This window comes from Myotis daubentonii, chromosome 1, assembly GCF_963259705.1.
Source record: "Myotis daubentonii chromosome 1, mMyoDau2.1, whole genome shotgun sequence".
In the NCBI taxonomy this organism is placed as follows: domain Eukaryota; kingdom Metazoa; phylum Chordata; class Mammalia; order Chiroptera; family Vespertilionidae; genus Myotis; species Myotis daubentonii.
The window spans coordinates 67,174,956-67,195,079 of record NC_081840.1 but is presented as its reverse complement, the minus strand read 5'-3'; the positions used below and the strand labels follow the sequence as shown (position 1 = coordinate 67,195,079).

Genomic DNA, 20,124 nt, shown 5'->3' with positions numbered 1-20,124 from the left:
ATGGACTCTAAACTTGGCTGCGTCTGCGTCCCGAGCTGGAAAGTGACGCCGGTGGGTCACAGCTCCATTCAGGCCCACAAAGAGCACCACTCCCCGCCCCGGCCCAGACCCAGGGACTCCACCACCCCCCGCCGCGGGAACCGGTGAGGCTCGGACCTTCCGTACCGCATGGCAGCCCCCGCAGGCGCCGCCCAGGGCCGGGCCGCCGGCAACACACGGCCGCCCGCGGGGCGCGCGCCGCAGCCCCGCCCCCGCCCCGCCCCGCCCCGCCCCCGCCCACCGGAAGTTTCCATTTGAAACCCCGGCGGCAGACGCGGCCGGCAGCGCGGCCGTTTCCGCGGAGGGCGTTTTGAGTCGGAGCGACGAGGACTGCGGGCGGGAGCAGCAGGCGCCTGGGTTCGGCCCTCCCGGGGCAGGGGATCGGGCTGCTGAGGGCGGACGGGTTGGGTGGACGTGGACGAGTTTCTCCCTGCGCCTCCCCGGAGCCGGAAAGGCTGGGTCGCGCTCTCCCGGGCCCTCCACCTGCTCGGGGCCGGGGGTCCCCTGGCCACCACGGGGTAATGTGCACCTTCCGCCTCCCAGGGCCAAGCCTTGCCGCCCCGCGACCATGACCAGCGTGGCTAAGACAGTGCACGCCCTGCAGCCCGCCTCCGTGCTGAGTGGCGGCCCGCTCGCCGGTGAGTGTCCGCCCCGCCCCCGGGAGTCAGGGGGCCCGTCCGTGGCCGGGAGTCCGGGGCGCAGGAAGCCCTTCGTCAGCAGTTACCGGCTTTATTTTCAGACGCGCCATCTGGAGAGTCGTTTGAGAAACGAGATACTTAGGGGAGAGCACTAGGGTTTCCCACCACGTCTGGGTCACATTTGTGTCTGCACAGTGCCTGTCCTGCAGTACCTTCTCCATAAACATTTGTGGCGTGAAGTGGGGGTGTCAGGCCCAGCTAGAGCATTCGAGGAACTTCGATACAGGACTACGTTGTGTTGATTGCTTTGCCACCTGGCCTGTGGCCGACAGTCATTGCCCGGGGTCTGCAGGCGTCCAGCTGCCTCAGCTGGAGATTGTAGCACAAAATAAGCTTCAAACATCAGAACCTGTTACGGGGCAGGTAGACGGTCCAGTTAAATTTAGAAGAGCGAGTTGATAGCTTGTATTTGTTTTTCAAATTCAGTTAATCCTGTTGTGGGAGATTTTGAAGCAGCTAAGATCCCATCCCAGTGACTCCATGCAGCTGGCTGAGGAAGTAGCAGGATTTACCTGTGCAGAAAATAGGCTTTTCTCCCAAGGCTTAAAGCAGTGGTTCTCAACCTTGGCCGCACATTAGAATCACCTGGGAATCCTTTTAAAATCCTGACTTCTGGGCCTCATCCTCCGGAAATTCAGACGTCTGTCTTCCAGGCTTTTTGTTTTCGTTTTGGGCATAAGTTGGTTGTTTTTACGTTTCAGTTTTTTTGTTTCTTTTTATTACATTTAGTGGGGTAGCATTGGTTAATAACATTATATATATAAATTTCAGGTATACAACTTTATAATACAGCATCTGTATATTATGTCCTCAGAACCCAAAGTCTATTTTTTCTAAATAACTATATTTTTTATTGATTGCCTTTTTTAAAGAGAGGGGGAGGGAGAGAAAGAGAAAGACACATCAATTTGTTGTTCCACATATTTCTGCATTCATGGGTTGATTCTTGTTGGTGCCCTGACCAGGGGTTAAACCCACAGCCTTGGTGTATCGGGAGAACGCTCTAACCAGCTGAGCTACTCAGACAAGGCTTGTCTCCTTCTGTCACAATGTGTTTGATCCCCTTCCATTCTGGTGACCACCGTTCTGTTGTCTGTATCAATGAGTTTGATTTTTTGTTTGTATGTTTGTTGCTTTTTGTTTATATCCCACATACAAGTGAAATCATGCAGTTGCTCTTTTTCTGTTTGATTTATTAATTAGCATAATACTCTCAAAATCCTTCCACATTGTCACAAATAGCAATAGTTCATCTTTTTAACGGCTGAGTAGTATTCCATTGTATATATGTACATATTGTGTTTTTCCAGTCATCGGGCGAAGGACACGTGTCACAGGTTGTTTCCATGTCTTGACTGATGTGAATAGTGCTACAATGAATGCAGTGGTACATATGTCTTTACAAATAAGTGTTTTCACATTTTTAAGGTATATAGACCCAGAAGAGGTATTACTGGCTCATATAGTAGCTCTGTTAATTTTTTGAGGAACCTCCATACAGTTTTTCATAGTGGCTGCACCAATTTACATTCCCACCAGCAGTATATGAGGGTTCCCTTTTCTCCATCGCCTCTTATTGATTATAGCCATTCTAACAGGTGTGAGGAGGTATCTCATTGTGGTTTTGCTTTACCGCTTCCCTTATAACTAGTGATGTTGAGTATCTTTTCATATTTCTGTTAGTCATATGTGACTTCCTTATAAAAATCTTATTCAGTCTTCTGCCCATTTCTTAAATAGGATTGTTTTTGTTGTTAAGTTATATGAGTTCTTTATATATTTCAGATATTAACCCTTTATCAGAGGTATTGTTTGCAAATATCTTCTCCCATTCTGTTGGATACCTTTTTGTTTTGTTGATGGTTTCTTTTGCTGTGCAGAAGCTTTTTAATTTGATGTAGTCCCGGTCATTTATTTTTGCTTTTACTTCCCTTGCATTTGGTGTCAAGTTCACCAAAACCCCTCTGAGACCAAGATCCATAAGTTTAGTGCCTATGTTTCTTTCTATGTATTTTATTGTTTCAGGTCTTATATTCAAGTCTTTACTCCATTTTAAGTTAGTTTTTGTGTATGGTGTCAAATAGCAGTCTAGGTTTTATTTTGCATGTGGCTTTCCAGTTTTCCCAAATGTATTGAAGAGACTTTCCTTTCTCCATTATATCTCTTTGGCTCCTTTGTTGAAAATTGCCCATATTTATTTTTGGATTCTCAATTTTGTTCCATTGGTCTTTGTGTCTGTTTTTCTGCCAATACCATGTTGTTTTAATTATTGTAGCTTTGTAGTATAGTTTATCTTTTTTTTCCCTCAGGATTGCTTTGGCTATTTGGGATCTTTTGTGATTCCATACAGATCTGAGGATTTTTTTGTTCTATTACTGTGAAAAAAGGCCATTGGGATTTTGATAGAGATTGCATTAAATCTTTCAACAGTGTCTTGTAGTTTTTAGTGTACAGATTCTTCATCTCCCAACTTTATTCTTAGGTATTTTGGTGTGTGTTTTTTTGTTATGATCTTAATGGGATTGTTTTCTTCATTTCTCTTTCAGATATTTTGTTGTTAGTATATGGTAATGCAACAGGTTTTTATATCTTGATTTTGTATCCTGCAACTTTGCTGTATTTGTTAGTCATTTCTAATAGTTTTTTGGTGGGATCTTTAGGTTTTTTTTGTTGTTGTTGTTGTTGTTTTGTTTTTTTTAAAATATATTTTATTGATTTTTTACAGAGAGGAAGAGAGAGAGAGAGAGAGTTAGAAACATCGATGAGAGAGAAACATCGATCAGCTGCCTCCTGCACATCTCCTACCAGGGATGTGCCCGCAACCCAGGTACATGCCCTTGACCGGAATCGAACCTGGGACCTTTCAGTTCGCAGGCCGATGCTCTATCCACTGAGCCAAACCGGTTTTGGCGATCTTTAGGTTTTTCTGTATATAGAGTCATGTCATCTGCGAATAGTGACAGTTTTACTTCTTCATTCCCAATCTGGATGCCTTTTCTTTCTTTTTCTGTTTAATTGCTCTGGCCAGGGCTTCCAGTACTACTGAACAGCAGTGATGAGAGTGAGCATCCTTGTCTTGTTCCTGATCTTAGAGGAAACATTTTAAGTTTCTCACCATTGAGTATGATGGTACCTGAAGGTTTGTTATAATGGACTTTATAATGTTGAGGTACTTTCCTCCTGTACCCATTTTATTAATGAGTGTCTTACTATAAATGGATGTTATAACTTGTCAAGTGCTTTTCCTGCACCTATTGTTATAATCACATTGATTGGTTTATGGATGTTGAACCATCCTTGCATCCCTGGAATGAACCCCACTTGATCATGACTCTGATTCTTTTAATATATTGCTGTATTCAATTTGCTAGTATTTTGTTTAGGATTTTGCATCTATGTTTATCAGAGATATTGGCCTGGTGTGTGTGTGTGTGTGTGTGTGTGTGTGTGTGTGTGTGTGTGTGTGTGTGATCGTGTTCCTTGCCTGGTTTTGGTATCAGGGTAATTAATGTTGGCCTCAAAATGAGTTAGGAAGTATTCTCTCTTCAATTTTTTGGAAGAGGTTGAGGATTGATATTAATCTTCTTTGAATACTTGGTGGAATTCACCAATGAAGCCTTCAGGTCCTGGACTTTTTTTTTTTTAAGAGTTTTGTTTTTGTTTTTTAAATAATATATTTCTTTATTGATTTCGGAGAGGAAGGGAGGAGAGAGAGATAGAAACATCAATGGTGAGAGAGAATCATTGATTGGCTGCCTCCTGCACACCCTACTGGGGATTGAGCCCAAAACTCAGGCATGTGCCCTTGGCTGGAATCGAACCTGGGACCCTTCAGTCCTCAGGCCAACACTCTATCCACTGAGCCAAGCCGGCTAGGGCAAGATTTTTTTTAAATTACTGTTTCAATTTCCTTACTAGTGATCCATCTATATGCGTTTTCCACTTCATGATTCGGTCTAGGAAGGTTGAATACTTCTAAGAATTCATACGTTTTTCCTAGGTTATTGAGTTTGGTGGTGTATATCTTTTCATGGTATTCTAGTATAATCCTTTGTATTTCTGCAGTGTCCATTGTAACTTCCTCTTTCATTTCTGATTTTATTTATTTGAGTCTTCTCTCTTTTCTCCTGTAGCCAGAGGTTTATCTTTGTTTTATTGTCTTTTCTCTATCTCATTTATTGCTCTATTTTTATTACTTCCTTCTACTGAATTTGTGCCTCATTTGTTCTTTTTCTAGTTATTTGAGGTATAATGTTAGATTGTTTATTTGGGGTTTTTTTTGTTTCTTGAGGTAGGCCTATAATGGTATAAACATCCCTCTTGGTGCTGCTTTTGCTGCACACCTAAAATTTTCTTACATCATATCTTCATTTTAATTTGTCTCTGTATTTTTTGGTCTCTAATTTCTTCTTTGACCCAGCAGTAATTCAGTAGCATGTTGTTTAATCTCCACATATTTATTGTTTTTCCAGCTTTCTTCTTGTAGTTAATTTCCAGTATCATACCACGTGGTCAGAAAATATGCTTGGTATGATTTCAGTCTTAAATTTATTGAGACTAGTTTTGTGCACTAACATATAGTCTGTCCTTGAGAATTCCAGTGTGCACTTGAGAATGTGTATTCTAGTATTTGGAGATGGAAAGTTCTGTCAATATCAATTAAGTCTATTTGGTCTAATGAGTCATTTAAAGCAGTATTTCCTTATTGACTTTCTGTCTGGATGATCTATGAGTCGGGTGTTCAGGTCGCCTATTATAATTGCAATTTTGTCAGTTTCTTCCTTTAAGTCTGTTTGTAATTGCTTTATATGTTTTGATGTTCCCAGGTTTGGTACATATTTATTGATAAGTGTTATGTCTTCTTGATGAATTATCCCCTTTATCATTATTAAATGTCCATCTTTGATTCTCTAACTTATTATTTTGAAATCTATTTTGTCTCATATAGGTACTGCTACACCCACTTTTTTCTCTGAATGCCATTTTTTTGGAGTGACATCTTCCACCCCTTCTCTTTAAGCCTATGTTTATCTTTGGAGCTGAGTCTCCTGCAGGCAACATATAGTTCGTTCTTTTGTAATCCATCTAGATACTCTATACCTTTTGATTGGTGAGTTTAGTCCATTTACATTTAGGGTGATTATTGACATATGAGAACATAACAACAGCCATTTTTTGTTTTCTGGTTACTCTGTGTCTCCACTGTTTCTTTACTCTTGTGATTCTCTCTCATATTTTAATTTGGTGGTTTTCTATGATTTTTTCCTCCTTTATTCCCTCTTTTTAAATCTAATGGGGTGAAACAAAGGAGTCTTCTCACTGTGCCATGATGCTTACTTACATCACTCCCAAGTTTTACATAACTCCAAGTTTTAGTTTTATGACTGGTACCATATACACATAAAAAAAAATCCAAAGTTAGGAAACAATACGTAGTGAAAAACAAGACCCCTTTCCTTCTTTGAGCACCCGCATTCAGTTTCCCCCCAGCACCTCTCATTTTAAGAAGACAGTCTGTTAAATCCTGCTAAATTTGTCCTGCAATGAAATCCTTAGGTTCAGATCAACCAAAGGACTTGTATGCATGCATATAAGCATAACCAATGGACACAAGACACTGGGGGGTAGGGGAGGCCAGGGGAATGTCGGAGGGTGGGGGGGGGGGGAAGGAGACATTTGTAATGCTCTTTGTAATACTTTAAGCAATAAAACAAAATTTAAAAATCCTTAGGTTCTAGTAAATACGGGTTATTGGAACTAATTACAGCCAATGAATTTATGATTTAGCACCTTTTTACATGGGATGGATTTGTTACTATGAATAACTTATAAATACTTGAGAGAGGAGAAGGTAAATACATTCCTCCACCGTTACCTTTTATTTCAGACAGAGACCTCAGGAAGAACCTGTTTAATCTTTGTTTTGTGAGTAAAAGTATGGAAAATAGAGTATAAGTGCCCAGTGAGTAAACCTATAAATGAAATAATTTGTTAACCTGAGAAATCATAATTATTCCAAACTTATACAGTTAGAGTCATCAAAATAAAAACTCTTTCAAATACGAATACAAAATTTCCTAATCCCTGTGATCCAGTGCTTTGTACCTCATTTTTTCAACTTGATTTCATTATTATGGCTTCTTCTTTAGGTTAAGCTTAAAGGAGCCATTTTACAATGAACAAAGTAAAAGTTAGTATAAACTAGAAAATCATGGGGGCAGGGAGGGAGTGTGCTTAATTCCAGAAGAAGTTACTACTTGAATTTGGTATGGGATATAAATGGTAAGAAGTGTGGTGGAGGATAGGGTAGCATAAGGTTATGGGAAAATACTCTCTTGTAGGGAAGAAGAGTCATGGCAGGGCCATTTCTCTGCTATTCTGGCAATAGCCTGACAAAAGGACCAGAACAGAATGCCAGAGAGGGGACCTCTGAACTTGATGGGTAAACAAATTAAAGGCTGACATAAAGGTAGTCAGCATGGAAGAGGGAAAGAAGTCTAGAAGAGATTATCTAGAGATGATGTGCGAATAATGCATGAGACCATGAAGTGTACCACTTGTTCAACAAGCAGGTATTGAACCTGCTGCTATGCCAGATACTCTCCTAAGCGCTGGGACACAAGACATATTTTTGAGTCGTTAGGAAGACAGGCTGGTGAAAACAACTAAAGCGATATTTAAAGGAGAGACTCGAAGCGGTTTGAGTGTGTCCTCCGGAGAGTGTGCAGAGAGCCTAGGAGCTCAACAAGAGGGCTTGATTCTTCTGGTGTTTGATGAGGGATTCTATGGTGTTTTGCCCTGCTGACTGCTACACTGCCTCTCATTTAGCTCTTTGCTTGTGTCAACCCCCACTTTATACCATCTGGCCATTCCATTTGATATGTCATGAAGCTTTTGGCTACCCTTAAACACACTGCACTGTTACATTTACAGAATTTCGGTTTAGCCTTGGCCAGTTTTGCTAAGTGGTTAGAGTGTTGGCCCTCAGACCAAAGGGTCTTGGGCTCTATTCCTGTGTCTTGGTTGTGGGTTCAATCCCAGCCCCCGTCAGGGTGCATGTGGGAAGCAGCCAGTTGCTGTATCTCTCTCACATTGATGTTTCTCTGTCTCTCTCCCTCTCTCCCATTCTCCCTCCCTTCTACTCTCTAAAGATCAATAGAAGCCCGTGTGGCTCAGTGGTTGAGTGTCAACCCATGCACCAAAAGGTCGCTGGTTCGATCTTCACAAATTGAGATTGGCCAGAATGAAATACAAGTTTCTAACAACTTAGAATGGAACTCTGCTTGAGGCTTCACCCTCCTGTTTTCCTTTGCAGACACACAAACTCGAGCCACTTCTAAGAGCTTATTACCTGTGAAGTCTAAAGAAGTCGATGCTTCCAGATCTCTTCATCCAGGAGCTTCAGAAAATGATGTAATGAAAGGCATCAAACCAAGACGAGAGAATGGGTGGGTCAGATTATTGGTATCCAATTAGAAATTGCTCAGTACCAAGAATTAGAAAGTGGGGGTTTGAGAGCATAAGGCACCTGAACAATTAGCCTGGAGTCAGGGACCTGGATCAGTGCCGCATTGCTGAGCTGTTGTCAGGACCCTCTGTGTCGATCAGTTCTGAAGAGGCACAGCAAGGGTTATGCTAAGAGACATCCTTTCCCTTCTCACCGCTGCTCGGAGTGTACAATGGCTAACTGTGGTCATACCCCAGCCCTGAATGGTAGTCACGGTGGGTGGGCTGGTTGTTAGCCTGTTTTGCTGGTCTGAGCACAGTCCAGCCCAGTGTGCATGTGTGTCCTCCACCCAGTGCTCAGTCCCCATGTAAGTGAGGTTGTCATGAGAAGGCCATTCGTTTTTGAGTAGGAGGGGAGTTCATTATTAGTAAGCCTTTTTCAGTCCGGGCTGAAACAAAGTGCATGGGCTTCAGAGCTTCTCAGTCTCGTGTTATTTGTATTGTTTAAAATCTCTGGTTCTTTTCCTCAGAAAACCAGCTCTTTGTTCTGCTTTGCTCACAACACATATAACAACCTGTTACAATTCCCTGCTTGAGTCCATTGTCGTTGGCTTTTAATTAAGGCATTGACTACATTATAGTTGCAATTATGCAACATAATGATGTGATATGTGTACATATTGCAAAATGTCTGCCACAATAAGTCAAGTTACATTCTGATTTCTTTGTCTTCGCTCCGCTAGGCAGGGGAAAGCTGCAGATCCTGCCATCAAGAGGAATATCAAAAAGAGGTGAGCATCAGGGTAAATGAAGGTTGGGCACTGTTAGTGGATCTCAGTCCTGGGTGTGCAGGGTTTGTTGGGACTTGTTTAATGTGTTACAGTCTGGGTGCCACCCAGAAATCTGAATGGAATTTTCAGGGGTGAGGCACAGCTAGATTTGAGAAACACTATCAGGGCACGATTAGTGAAGCTACCATCTTGAGTGCCAGTCAAGAGCTTTTGGGGCTCCGTGCCAGGACCACTGCTGACCAGAAGTCAAACCCAGCTGTGACCTCTCAACAGGAGTGTGAAGCCTTCAGGATCAGAGGGGCTGCGTGTAGTTAGCAACTTCAAGGTGGTATTTCTGGTGAAGGAGAAATCCACGAGAAGGGCCTGTCATTCTGTCGTGGAGGCTAGCTTGGACATTTTGCAGTCCTGAAGACAGAAATAATGTAAGCTGAAAATTCTGCAGAAACAGGTTCTAATTTCAAATCTGGGCATGTTTTAAAAGTTCTGAAAACAAAACTCTATCCAAGAAGAACTCTGAGAAATTTGAAAAGAACGTTTAATATTAATGGTGATAATTGCTGTTATTTATTAAATGTTTACTATGTGTCAGTGGCGTGCTAAGAGTGGTACATGTGTTCTTTCTCTTATTCTTCACAATAATAATATTATGAGAGGTAGGTATTATCCTAATTCCGGAAATAAGGAAACCAAGCCTCAGAGAGGTTATGCAACTCACTGAAGGTCATATACCACTATGTGATGAAGCCAGGATTCGAACTCCTATCTGTGAGACTACCCAGTCCATACTCTTTACCCCCCACCACTTCATATAAGCACAGTTATCATTACAGCTACAGGCCGTTGAGTAAGCAGAAGTCAGAGGAAGAGCTCAAGGATAAGAACCAGATCTTAGAGGCCGTCAACAAGCAGTTACACCAGAAGTTGACTGAAACTCAGGTAAGAGACCCACCAGACCTGTGCCATCAGCCACACTGGGTGATGCATGTGGAACCCCGAGGGACAGCCGCTCAGACCACCCTGAGGAGTGGCACCGGCCTGATCTGTGCATGGCACCATAGGGAAAGCTGAAGGACCTGACTGAAAAGGTGGAGCTGCTGCAGAAGTTTCAGGACAACAGTTTGGCGATTTTGGAGAGCAAGGGCCTCAACCCAGGTAAGAAACAGCACACAGCAGCCTTCAAAGGAATCGGTGTGCGTGCCCCCTGCTGCGGTGGTTCTGGGCTGTGTGTTAGGGTCCAGCGTGGCAGCAGCTGCCTAGGCATGCAGAGGTTGGGAGCATCTTTTTTTCTCTGGAGGCGCTGACTGTGCCTGACCAATTCCAGGTGGTTGTGGAGAGAGGATTAGCGCTTTCTTATCTGAACACTTTGGTGCCCAAAGGTGTGACCTTGCAAATTAGACCAGAAATATTTTATTTCTTTCAAGATTGGTAGCATACAGTTAACTTTCTCAAGTGGGAAGAGAGAGAGATGATACTGTTTCTGGCTAATCGGCAGAATCCCAGCGGTGAAAGCGGGTTCCAGCTCTGACCCTCTCCCTAGAGGTCAGTGTAGAGCAGAGAGGAGACGGAGCAGAGGGGCCTGAGCGTCCCAGGGAAGGCCCCGAGCTGCTTGAATTAAGGAATGCTGACTGGATGCTACTGGTTAACTGTACAGTTTAGGATATATTCTTCATATATGTTTTTATATTATTTTAATTTATTATGTGTATGCACTACTTTTATCAAAAATGATAATATTTAAGGCCTAAAAAACTTTAAGAATAGTTCTGTGTTTTGTAAACAAAACTATACGTTGCCTTTGGACAAATTTTCTGAGGAGAGAGCGGAATGAATTTTTGGCCATATCCAAACACAGAAAGGAAGGAGCTAAAACGTATCTTGAGGCAGGCGTGGGCACACTGCCAGGGTGAAAACTCGGGAGAGTCAGGAGCAGCTCTTAGAGGACTTTCCCTCATGAAAACTCTTGTGCTTGTCCTTGTCCTAGAGGGGTTTTGGGGGTGTTTATTTTGTGGAAGGCACAGTTCCCTAGGCGAGGCCAATTTTGTTGTCTCCATTACATTTAGACAGTGAAACCCTGGAATCACAGCAAGAATCCAACCCGGATCACGTGGACTCAATGGTGAGGGCCTGGGTATGAGTGGGCGGTGGCCGAGGGGCGAGGGCGGAGGGACCGTGGCTCCAGATCGCTGCCATATGCTCAGTAAACCCCGAGAAGCAGCCTTTGGGACCCAGGATAGTGGAAGAAGAGAGTGGTGGGTATGTACTCAAAAGAGCATATCTTAGCAGGTGACCTGTGCTTTCGAATATGAGTGAGTCTGAATTGAAAATGTGCTACTTTAAAACACAGAACAGGATAGACCTGTATACAGAGCTTTCTGGTTTCTGTTTTATACTAGACCAATTTCTCTCCTTATTCCTTCGCTGAGAACTAGATAATGAGGTAGGAAGGTAATTGTTTGGGATTAAAGTCTCTTGAGTTTCTATGATCAGAAGATGAGTTGTCATCTTAAAGTCATAGAGCACTAGGTATGGAACCATCCTCAGCTCTCCCAGGTTATTAGTCCCCCCTTCAGTGGATACGTGTGTTCATGTTGCTTGTGTAGCAGAACTCATGGAGGTGGGATAATCCTTCGTCCCTCCGGGGGACTGAGCTCCTCCACGGTGCCCAGTAGAGAAGCCAGAGGTGTGTGGATGCAGCAATGGCTGAATGATGTTAGCAGTCATCTAATTCAGCTTCCCTTTTATACAAAGAGATTAGTTTATATGAAGAAAATGTTCGCATACTAATGAAGATTTGTACTTTATTTTACTAATTGTACTTTCCTCTTAGTTGCTGTTAGAAACTTTGCAAGATGAATTGAAGCTTTTTAACGAAACAGCAAAAAAGCAGATGGAGGAGTTACAGGTGAGAGGCAGACATCACCCTGAGGCAAAATTATATTCCTGCTACAGTAGAGGGCTCGCGCTCACTCCCTCTCTCGCGCTCGTGCTCTCTCTCTCTCTCTCTCTCTTTTTAATCCTCACCCAAGGATATTTTTTCCATTGATTTTTAGAAAGAGTGGAAGAGAGAGAGAGAGAGAGAGAGAGAGAGAGAGAGAGAGAAACACGGATGCGAGAGAGACACATCGATTGGTTGCCTCCCACATGCCCCCAACCAGGGCAGGAGCCTGCAACCATGGTACGTGCCCTTGACCAGAATCACACCCGGGACCTTCAGTCCACAGGCCAACACTCTATCCACTGAGCCAAACCAGCTAGGGTTGGAGGGCTCTCTCTTATTTATCTATTTCTTTATTTTAATAAAATATTTTGTAATCATTTTAGATTTACAGAAAATTTGCAAAGAGAATTCAGTTCCCCTACAAATACAGAGAATTCTTCCTCAATGGGACAGAAGCATGATGTTTCAAAGTTTTTGTTTGTTTTTGTCTATTTTAATATCTTTCCAAACAGGCCTTAAAAGTAAAGTTGAAGATGAAAGAAGAAGAGAGGGCCCGGTTCCTAGAGCAGCAGACCCTATGTAACAGCCAAGTAAATGATTTTACAGCAGCCCTTGAGGAAATGGAGCAGCTATTAGAAATGTGATAAAAAGCAAGTGGCCAGATGGCTCTCTCTTGGGGATTAACTCTTGGAGGAAGCCACTAAGGACATCTGCTTCTTGGCCGTGATCTTCACCATTCCAAGAATGAAACCAGTTTGTGCAGTAGGATTAAGGATAGTTAGTGCTGGAATCGCAGTTCCTCCTTTAAGAAAGTGTTCTCACTCGTCAGATTGGTCAGCTCTCTGAACCTCACGTGTACATAATTAAGGTGTACAAGAAGGGAATCTGGAAGCTTGGATCAACTCCTGGGCAGCAAAGCGACCCACTGTTAGAAACAGGAGACTAAACCAGCCACAGCCAGAGGATCCAAAAGGTTACATTCAGATGTGCAGGGAGAAACCCTGAATCGTACCATGGGGCACAGGTCTCCATAGGAAACACCACTGAGGAGCCATGCAGGCCCTCTAATTTGGACACATGGGAACTTAAAATCACTTGAAATGGCTTAATAAATGGGGTGAAGGTATAGATAGCAATAACACCAACTGAAACAATACACTTTGGAGCTTTTAATCTAAATCACTTCTGTGTTTTTATATGTGTATATATATAAAGTGCTAATTTTAAAATAAATATTTCTGTAACTTCAGATTGCAATGAGAAGTGAAAATAGCCTTTTAATTTAAATATATTCACTGACTATTGAACTAATGTAGACAAGTTCACACCTCTAACTTAATCCAGAATCTTTTCCTTCCACTCATTAAGTGCTCCATGCCTACCCGATCCCTTCTTCCGGAACCTTCGCTTGCCTTCTGAGGGCGTTCCCTGTTTGTAGCAGTGGGCCAGACTCCACCCACCAGATTTGTGTCAGGAGCTGCCTGTTCTCCCTGTACTCCCGAGCATGATTATGTTCCTGCTCTTTGCTTTGCACAGCCAATCCTGGACCTGGCTTCATGGATCCTTAATCAACTGAAGTTCATGGCAGGCTGCCCTTCCTCTCCCCCTGCTGGTTTACCCAAGGCACAGCCATATTTCATTGCTTAGACAAGGCAGTCATTGGCCAGCCCCTTTCCTTCTTTTCCTGCAGTTTTTTCATCAAACCTATCCACTATTCAGCATTGCTGCGGTTGCCCAGAGCCACCCATTAATGCCCCAACCCTAACTTACAGGGCTAAATTCTTTTGCCTTCACACACACGTTCATGCAGTTGGTTATGTCTCAAATATTTTGAAGGGGGGAAATCCAGTTAAACAGTTCTCACCAATGAGAGGGGCTGAACATTGTCTTCTACCCATTTTCAAGATGTTTACAGTTTAAAAGATTGTTTACAGCAAATGAATTTGTTATTGCTATTTCAGGACCCCCAAGAAGTTTTACTTCCTTTTTGGAAGGAGAGGGTGGGAAACTCAGTTGTGGGATCCTCACCGCCTTGTCATGCCTCCCTAGGTAACGCCTGGGAATGGAATGATCTTAATGTCTACCATACTCCTCTTCCCCGTGTAGAGACCCTGCTCTCATGGCCTGGTCTCCCCAAGGGGCTTTCACTTCATGGTTCTGCTTTGCACCACCGGCCAGCCTTGGTGCACTCTTGACTTTATCCCTCTGACCTGTGCTGTTGCATCTGTTGCTTGTACATGTGGCTTAATCTGATCTGGAACCTAAACAGATTCATACATAAACCCAGCAAATAGTGATCTGCACCCTCCGCTTTGCTAGATGCTATAGGAAACTTAATGTAGCATGACATTCTAAACCCCAAAGCTTACAGCCTTATTTGGTGAAACAAAAAATGCAAGTCATAAACAAGTTAAATAACAAAAGATAATGCTTTATCAACAATGGGTGGTGTGATAACCGTTGTGTTCTACAGTAGTTAACTGTGGGCTAGGCTTATGGAGGAGGTAGACTGGGAACTGAAGGAAAAGTAACATTTGAAGAGGCTGGCAAAAAAGTTGAGGACCTTCCAAGTTGGTGAACACATGGAGAATTGGCGAGAGTGGCAGATCATTGGAAACTCCAGGGAGAAAATAAAATCACGAAAGATTAAGAGAGACGGCGGGGATCCAGATGAGTCTTGGGGAACATAGTAAGGACAATGGGCTGTTCAGAGGGTTCAAGATGAGAAGGGATTATGTCTGACATTTAATCGAACATTTGTAATATGCAAATGTGTCTATGTTCCTCATGTATAGTCTCATGGAATCCTCGTTATAAGCATACAAGGTAAGCACTGCTCCATTTTACAGCTGGGGAGATAGCTCAGAGAAGTTAAATTGATTCGCCCAAGGTCAAACAACAAGCAAGTATTGGAGAAAAATCTGAGCCAGGGAATAATGAGGGTAAAAGGTACGTGGTGTTACCAGAAGATTTGAACCTTGAATGCCAGGCTAAGAAGTGTGGGTTTTTATAATTTAGGCCAGAGGTTTCCAACTTTCTCAGCTCATGATGCCCTTATTATCTCAGTAATCAATTTTTTTATTTTAAAAATGTTATTATCAACTGTCTCTGTAGTTTGCTTGCTCTTATTAGCTGGTAAAAAAAATTCCAGAGCAGAGCGATTCACCAGCACTGTCACTAAGTTGTGAATCTATCCGTTGTCACAGAGCAAGAATACACTCAGATCAACTCAATAACTTCACAGAAAAGTGTCACAGAAGCACCCATATCCATTTATCATGCATCCCAGTGTCCTATAGTCCCCTTTGCAGTTGCCTAACTTCTAACCCAGTTTCATTTTGTAGTCTGAAAATAAGGAATCACTCAAGTGAGATGTCCCTTCAGAGCACTGTTGAAAATATATTATACATAGAGATCCCATATCCCTGTTCTAAACGTTAAAGATATATTAGCGCATAGAGAAAACACCCACAGGTATCATCTATCTTCTAATTAGTTTTTGTTTCCCCTTTTTTGATATCTGCAACTTCTGAGGCCCTTCCTTTGTAGTCATTTGGTTCTATCATATTTAACTTCTTTTGATACTCCAGTGGCAAACCATTCTATTTTTGCACCCATGCAAATGACCTTTTTATACTGGGGTGAGAGGGGAGCATTTAATTTTAGATTTATTGGAGTGACATTAGTCAACATTAACATACAGGTTTCAGGTGTGGGTTTCTATGTTACAAGATCTGTATATTACACCATGTGCCCACCACCCAAAGTCAAATCCCCCGTCGCCATATATTAGAATCTCCCGCCCAGCCGGGTGTAGCTCAGCGGTAGAGCGTCGACCTAGGAACCAAGAGGTCACCAGTTTGATTCCCGGTCAGGGCATATGCCCAGGTTGCGGGCTTGATCCCCCAGTGGGGGGCGTGCAGGAGGCAGCCAATCCATGATTCTCTCTCATCATTGATGTTTCTATCTCTCTCCCTCTCCCTTCCTCTCTGAAATCAATAAAAATATATTTAAAAAAAAAAAAAAGAATCTCCCTTTCTCCCCCGCCACACCCTTCCCTCTGGCAGCCACCACACTACTGTTGGTGTTCATGAGTCAGTTTTAATATCCCACATATGAGTGAAGTCATGCTTAGCTTTTCCTGACTGACTTATTTCACTTAGCATCATGTTCTCAAGGTCCATCAATGTTGTTGCAAATGGTGCTATGTCATCCTTTGTTATGGCTGAGTAATATTCCATAGTGTCTATGTCCACATCCTCTTTATCCAGTCCTCTATTACAGGACACTTTGGTTGTCTCCATGTCTTGGCCACCATGAATCATGCTGCAGTGAACATAGGGGTGCATATATCTTTGCAAATACATGATTTCGAGTTTTTCGGGTATATACCCAGAAGAGGGATTGCTGGGTTGTATGGTAGCTCTATTCTTAAGTTTTTGAGGAATCGCCAGACTGCTTTCCATAGTGGTTGTACCAGTCTACATTCCCACCAGCAGTGAAAGGGTTCCCTTTTTTCCATAAACTCTCCAACGTTTCTTATTGTCTTATTGATAATGGCCACTCTAATAGGTATGAGGTGGTACCTCACTGTAGTTTTGATTTGTAATTTTTTTATCTGATAACTTCAGGTTATTTTCCTTCTTGAATGTAAACATTAATTTCTATTGGGACATATGTTCCACTATTAATCCCTTCTTGCTTTTGTTCATTTCCCATACTTCATCACCAGGACTTTGAAAAATGGTGGCTATACCTCCACACCAAGTTTCACTTGTTTTGCCATGAGAATTGCCAAAGTCAAGCTTAAAATCCTATAAATGAAAACAAAATTGATTGATAAGTATCTGAACTTCTTTCCTACATTTGGGGAATTCCCTACTTCATGCGTATGGAGTTTATAACCACAGGAGCTGGCTTTCCAGCTTTGCTTGCAGTCAGGGCATGGGCACGTGGCCAAGACTTAGCCAACAACACCGTCTGGGGTTTTGAATTCTACCCAAAGACAGCAGAAGCTCCACCCTGGTGGTGGCAGCCACAACGGGGTTTGGGGAACTGCAGGGGTGTAGTGACAGTGGCAGGCAGGGCCCAGAGCAGGCGGTGCTGTTAGGTCAGCTTTGTGGTCCTAACTTCCTGGTCATTCTATAAGCTCTCCAACAGCCTTTCAACACATCTGCTTATCTCAGCCACTTTCTGTTGCTGCAACTAAGAACGCTGTGGGTGGGCCACGCAGCAGAATGCAAACCCAGGGGTTTCCGAGATGGATCGGCTGGGTTCAGCAGGGTCCTGGCAAACTCTCCTCCTCCTGCCCCCAGGTCCTCGCAGCCTGAGTTCACCATGCAGACGCCTGCACGCCGCCCCACCATGTCTGCAGCAGGGTTATAAACAGCAAGCACAGCCACCACCTCACATCAGGAGTTAGAAGAAAGGCGGGAAGTGTGGGCCCTATTATCTCAGTAATATTTTTTTGACAGCAAAAGAAATACCTAACTTCCCTGGCTGGTTTGGCTCAGTGGATAGAGCGTCAGCCTGCGGATTGAAGGGTCCCAGGTTCGATTCCAGCCAAGGGCACATGCCTGAGTTGCGGGCTTTATCCCCAGTGGGGGATGTGCAGGGGGCAGCCATTCAATGATTCTCTCTCATCATTGATGTTTCTATCTCTCTTTCCCTCTCCCTTCCTCTCTGAAATCAATAAAGATAAATATTTTTAAAAAAAGAAATACCTAGCTACTGTAAGTAGTTACATCCAAATAATAAGTACATATGTCCTAACAACTTATTAGCTATTTGAAAAAATAATACACAAAACTAAAGAATTTTTTTTTTTATTTCATTGCTCAGTAACTACAATTATTTACTAACGGGATGTTGGGCATTGCTTAATTTCTCAAACCTTGGAATCAAATTGGACACTACTGCCTGCACTCCCTGTTTGACATTGGAAGGAATGTGGCGTGATCTAATGTCGAAACTGACCTACTTCAAGCTCGTAGCTCACGTGTCTAACATGTCAAGTATCACTGAGATTCCCCCAAAAGTTCAAAATAGCCCATGGAGTGCCTGTGAGTTTGTTGCCCCAGGGTGCCTTAACTCACAATCTGGGAACCACAAAAAAAAGGGCAATGGAATCAGTGAAACATTCTGAGCAGGCAGTCATCATGATGAATGTTTTAGAAAACTGAATCTGGCATTGGTGTTAAAGATGGATGGCCGCGTTAAAATACAATAAACAAATGGAGGCCAGCCTTGACAATTCCAAGGAGACAGAACCAGTTTAGTCACACAAACAAATCGTAATTTAGCTTATTTTGCAACACCAGCTTGCCCTAGTTCGTGTCTTGCTTTTGCTTCAGGAAATCATAAGCAAAATTTGACCCCTTTCATGAGGTTAACATAAGGTAGCCACTGAAAATCGCTGTGAAGAATAAGCAATCACTGCGAGTTTGTACTAGTAACTTCAGAACCAGCTCAAAATGGTCCTATCCTGTTTCTGACACATTACTGAGTTGCCTCTCATAGTCAACAGACCAAAACTGCAACTCATGAAGCCAAAGCATGCGCAGAGGAGTAAACTTTGGCCTCCAGCTATACACAGGACCAAGAAACTGGGACATGACCAGTATCTGAACACCAAAACCCTTTCAGAAGCAAAGGGTCAGTTGTGCAGGAAGATCAATGCTGAAGCCCCTTGCCAGAATTTACCATAAATGGACAAGTTTCAAAGCTCTCCAACACCTGTACCACCAGTGCTTCCACATACCAGCAGCCTGTTCCCCTTAACCCTCAGCCTTTGCCTTTAAAACCCCTTGATTAAAAGCAAACTCCATCGGGAGTTGGGGTTTTAAGTGATTGCTTCCTGTTTCCTTGCTTGACTCCCTGCAAATACTAGTAAAACAGCTTTAATCTCTCCATTGTAAATTTCGATGTGCAGTGTTTGGCTTTGCTGCACATAGGGCAAGCAGACCCTTGATTGGTTTGGTTTGGTAACATTTTCTCACCATATAATCTGCTTTATAACAATACTAGAGGCCCGGTGCATGAAATTCGCGCACTGGGGGGGGGGGGGGAAGGGATCCCTCAGCCCAGCCTGCACCCTCTCCAATCTGGGCCCCTCGGGGGACATCCCTCTCACAAGTCGGGACTGCTGGCTCCTAACCACTCACCTGCCTGCCTGATTGCCCCTAACCGCTTCTGCCTGCCAGCATGATCACCCCCTAACCACGCCCCTGTCAGCCTGATCAACGCCTAACTGCCCCCCTGCTGGCCCAATCGCCCCCCAACTGCCCTCCCCTGCCAACCTAATCGCCCCTAACTGCCCTCCCCTGCAGGCCTGGTCACCCCTAACTGCCATCCCCTGCAGGCCTGGTCCCCCCCAATTGCCCTCCCTCCCCTGCAGGCCCAGTCACCCCCAACTGCCTTCCACTGCCAGCCTGGTTGCCCCCAACTGCCCTCCCCTGCCGGCCATCTTGTGACCACATGTGGGCGGCCATCCTGTGCCCACATGGGGGCAGCCATCTTGTGCGAGGGTGTGATGGTCAATTTGCATATTACCGCTTTATTATATAGGATACCCCTGAGACTTATTCCATGTTTTAGTTTGAGTGCTCCTGGTTTGCACAATAAACTTCTATTACTTACTACTTCAGAGATTCATTGGCTGTACTTTGGCTATTTTGAAAGTTTTAAGAGGATTAAGAGAATAGAGTCAAGGACATCAGGACAATGTAGGAATCAAATGTGTTAGGGCCATAGCAGCAAAGGTGTAAAGAAAGATTTGAACACAAGAAAGCTACAGGAATTAATTGATAGCGTAGGGTGTGGGGGGAAGGAATCCATATACATAGAAGTTTTGAGCAAGGTGACAGAATAGGAATTAGTTATAAAATTAGGATGTTAAAACTTCAGCTTGCAGCCCATCCCAGCCAGACAAATCTGGATTGGAATCCCAGCCTACACACTGTTCATCAAACTGGAGGCTTTGGCTAGAAATAAATGATAAAGATTTATTCAAGGGTCTTAGGATTTGCAAACTGGAACACAACTAGGCAATGCCCCGAGTGTTCTGAAAAAGACAGAAAAGCTAAGGGTTCTCACAGTAAAAACTACATTCTTGAAAAGAATGAGTTCTGCATTCATAGCCTCTGGATTAGTCCAGAATGGTAATCCTCTAGAATCTAGATGACCTGAGGTCTGGATAATGGCTGTCAGTACT

General features: G+C 43.4%; 1 protein-coding gene across 1 annotated transcript; it reads left to right on the top strand.

The window, feature by feature from the left end:
* On the top strand, positions 1 to 13,169 carry KNSTRN (kinetochore localized astrin (SPAG5) binding protein). Its single transcript, XM_059683546.1, has 10 exons — positions 1 to 51; positions 176 to 396; positions 583 to 677; positions 8,053 to 8,185; positions 8,927 to 8,974; positions 9,805 to 9,910; positions 10,033 to 10,126; positions 11,035 to 11,090; positions 11,802 to 11,876; positions 12,425 to 13,169. Exons 1-10 carry the CDS (start codon positions 1 to 3, stop codon positions 12,554 to 12,556), a joined length of 1,011 nt encoding a protein of 336 aa, XP_059539529.1. The 3' UTR covers positions 12,557 to 13,169.
* Positions 13,170 to 20,124: the final 6,955 nt, after the last annotated feature.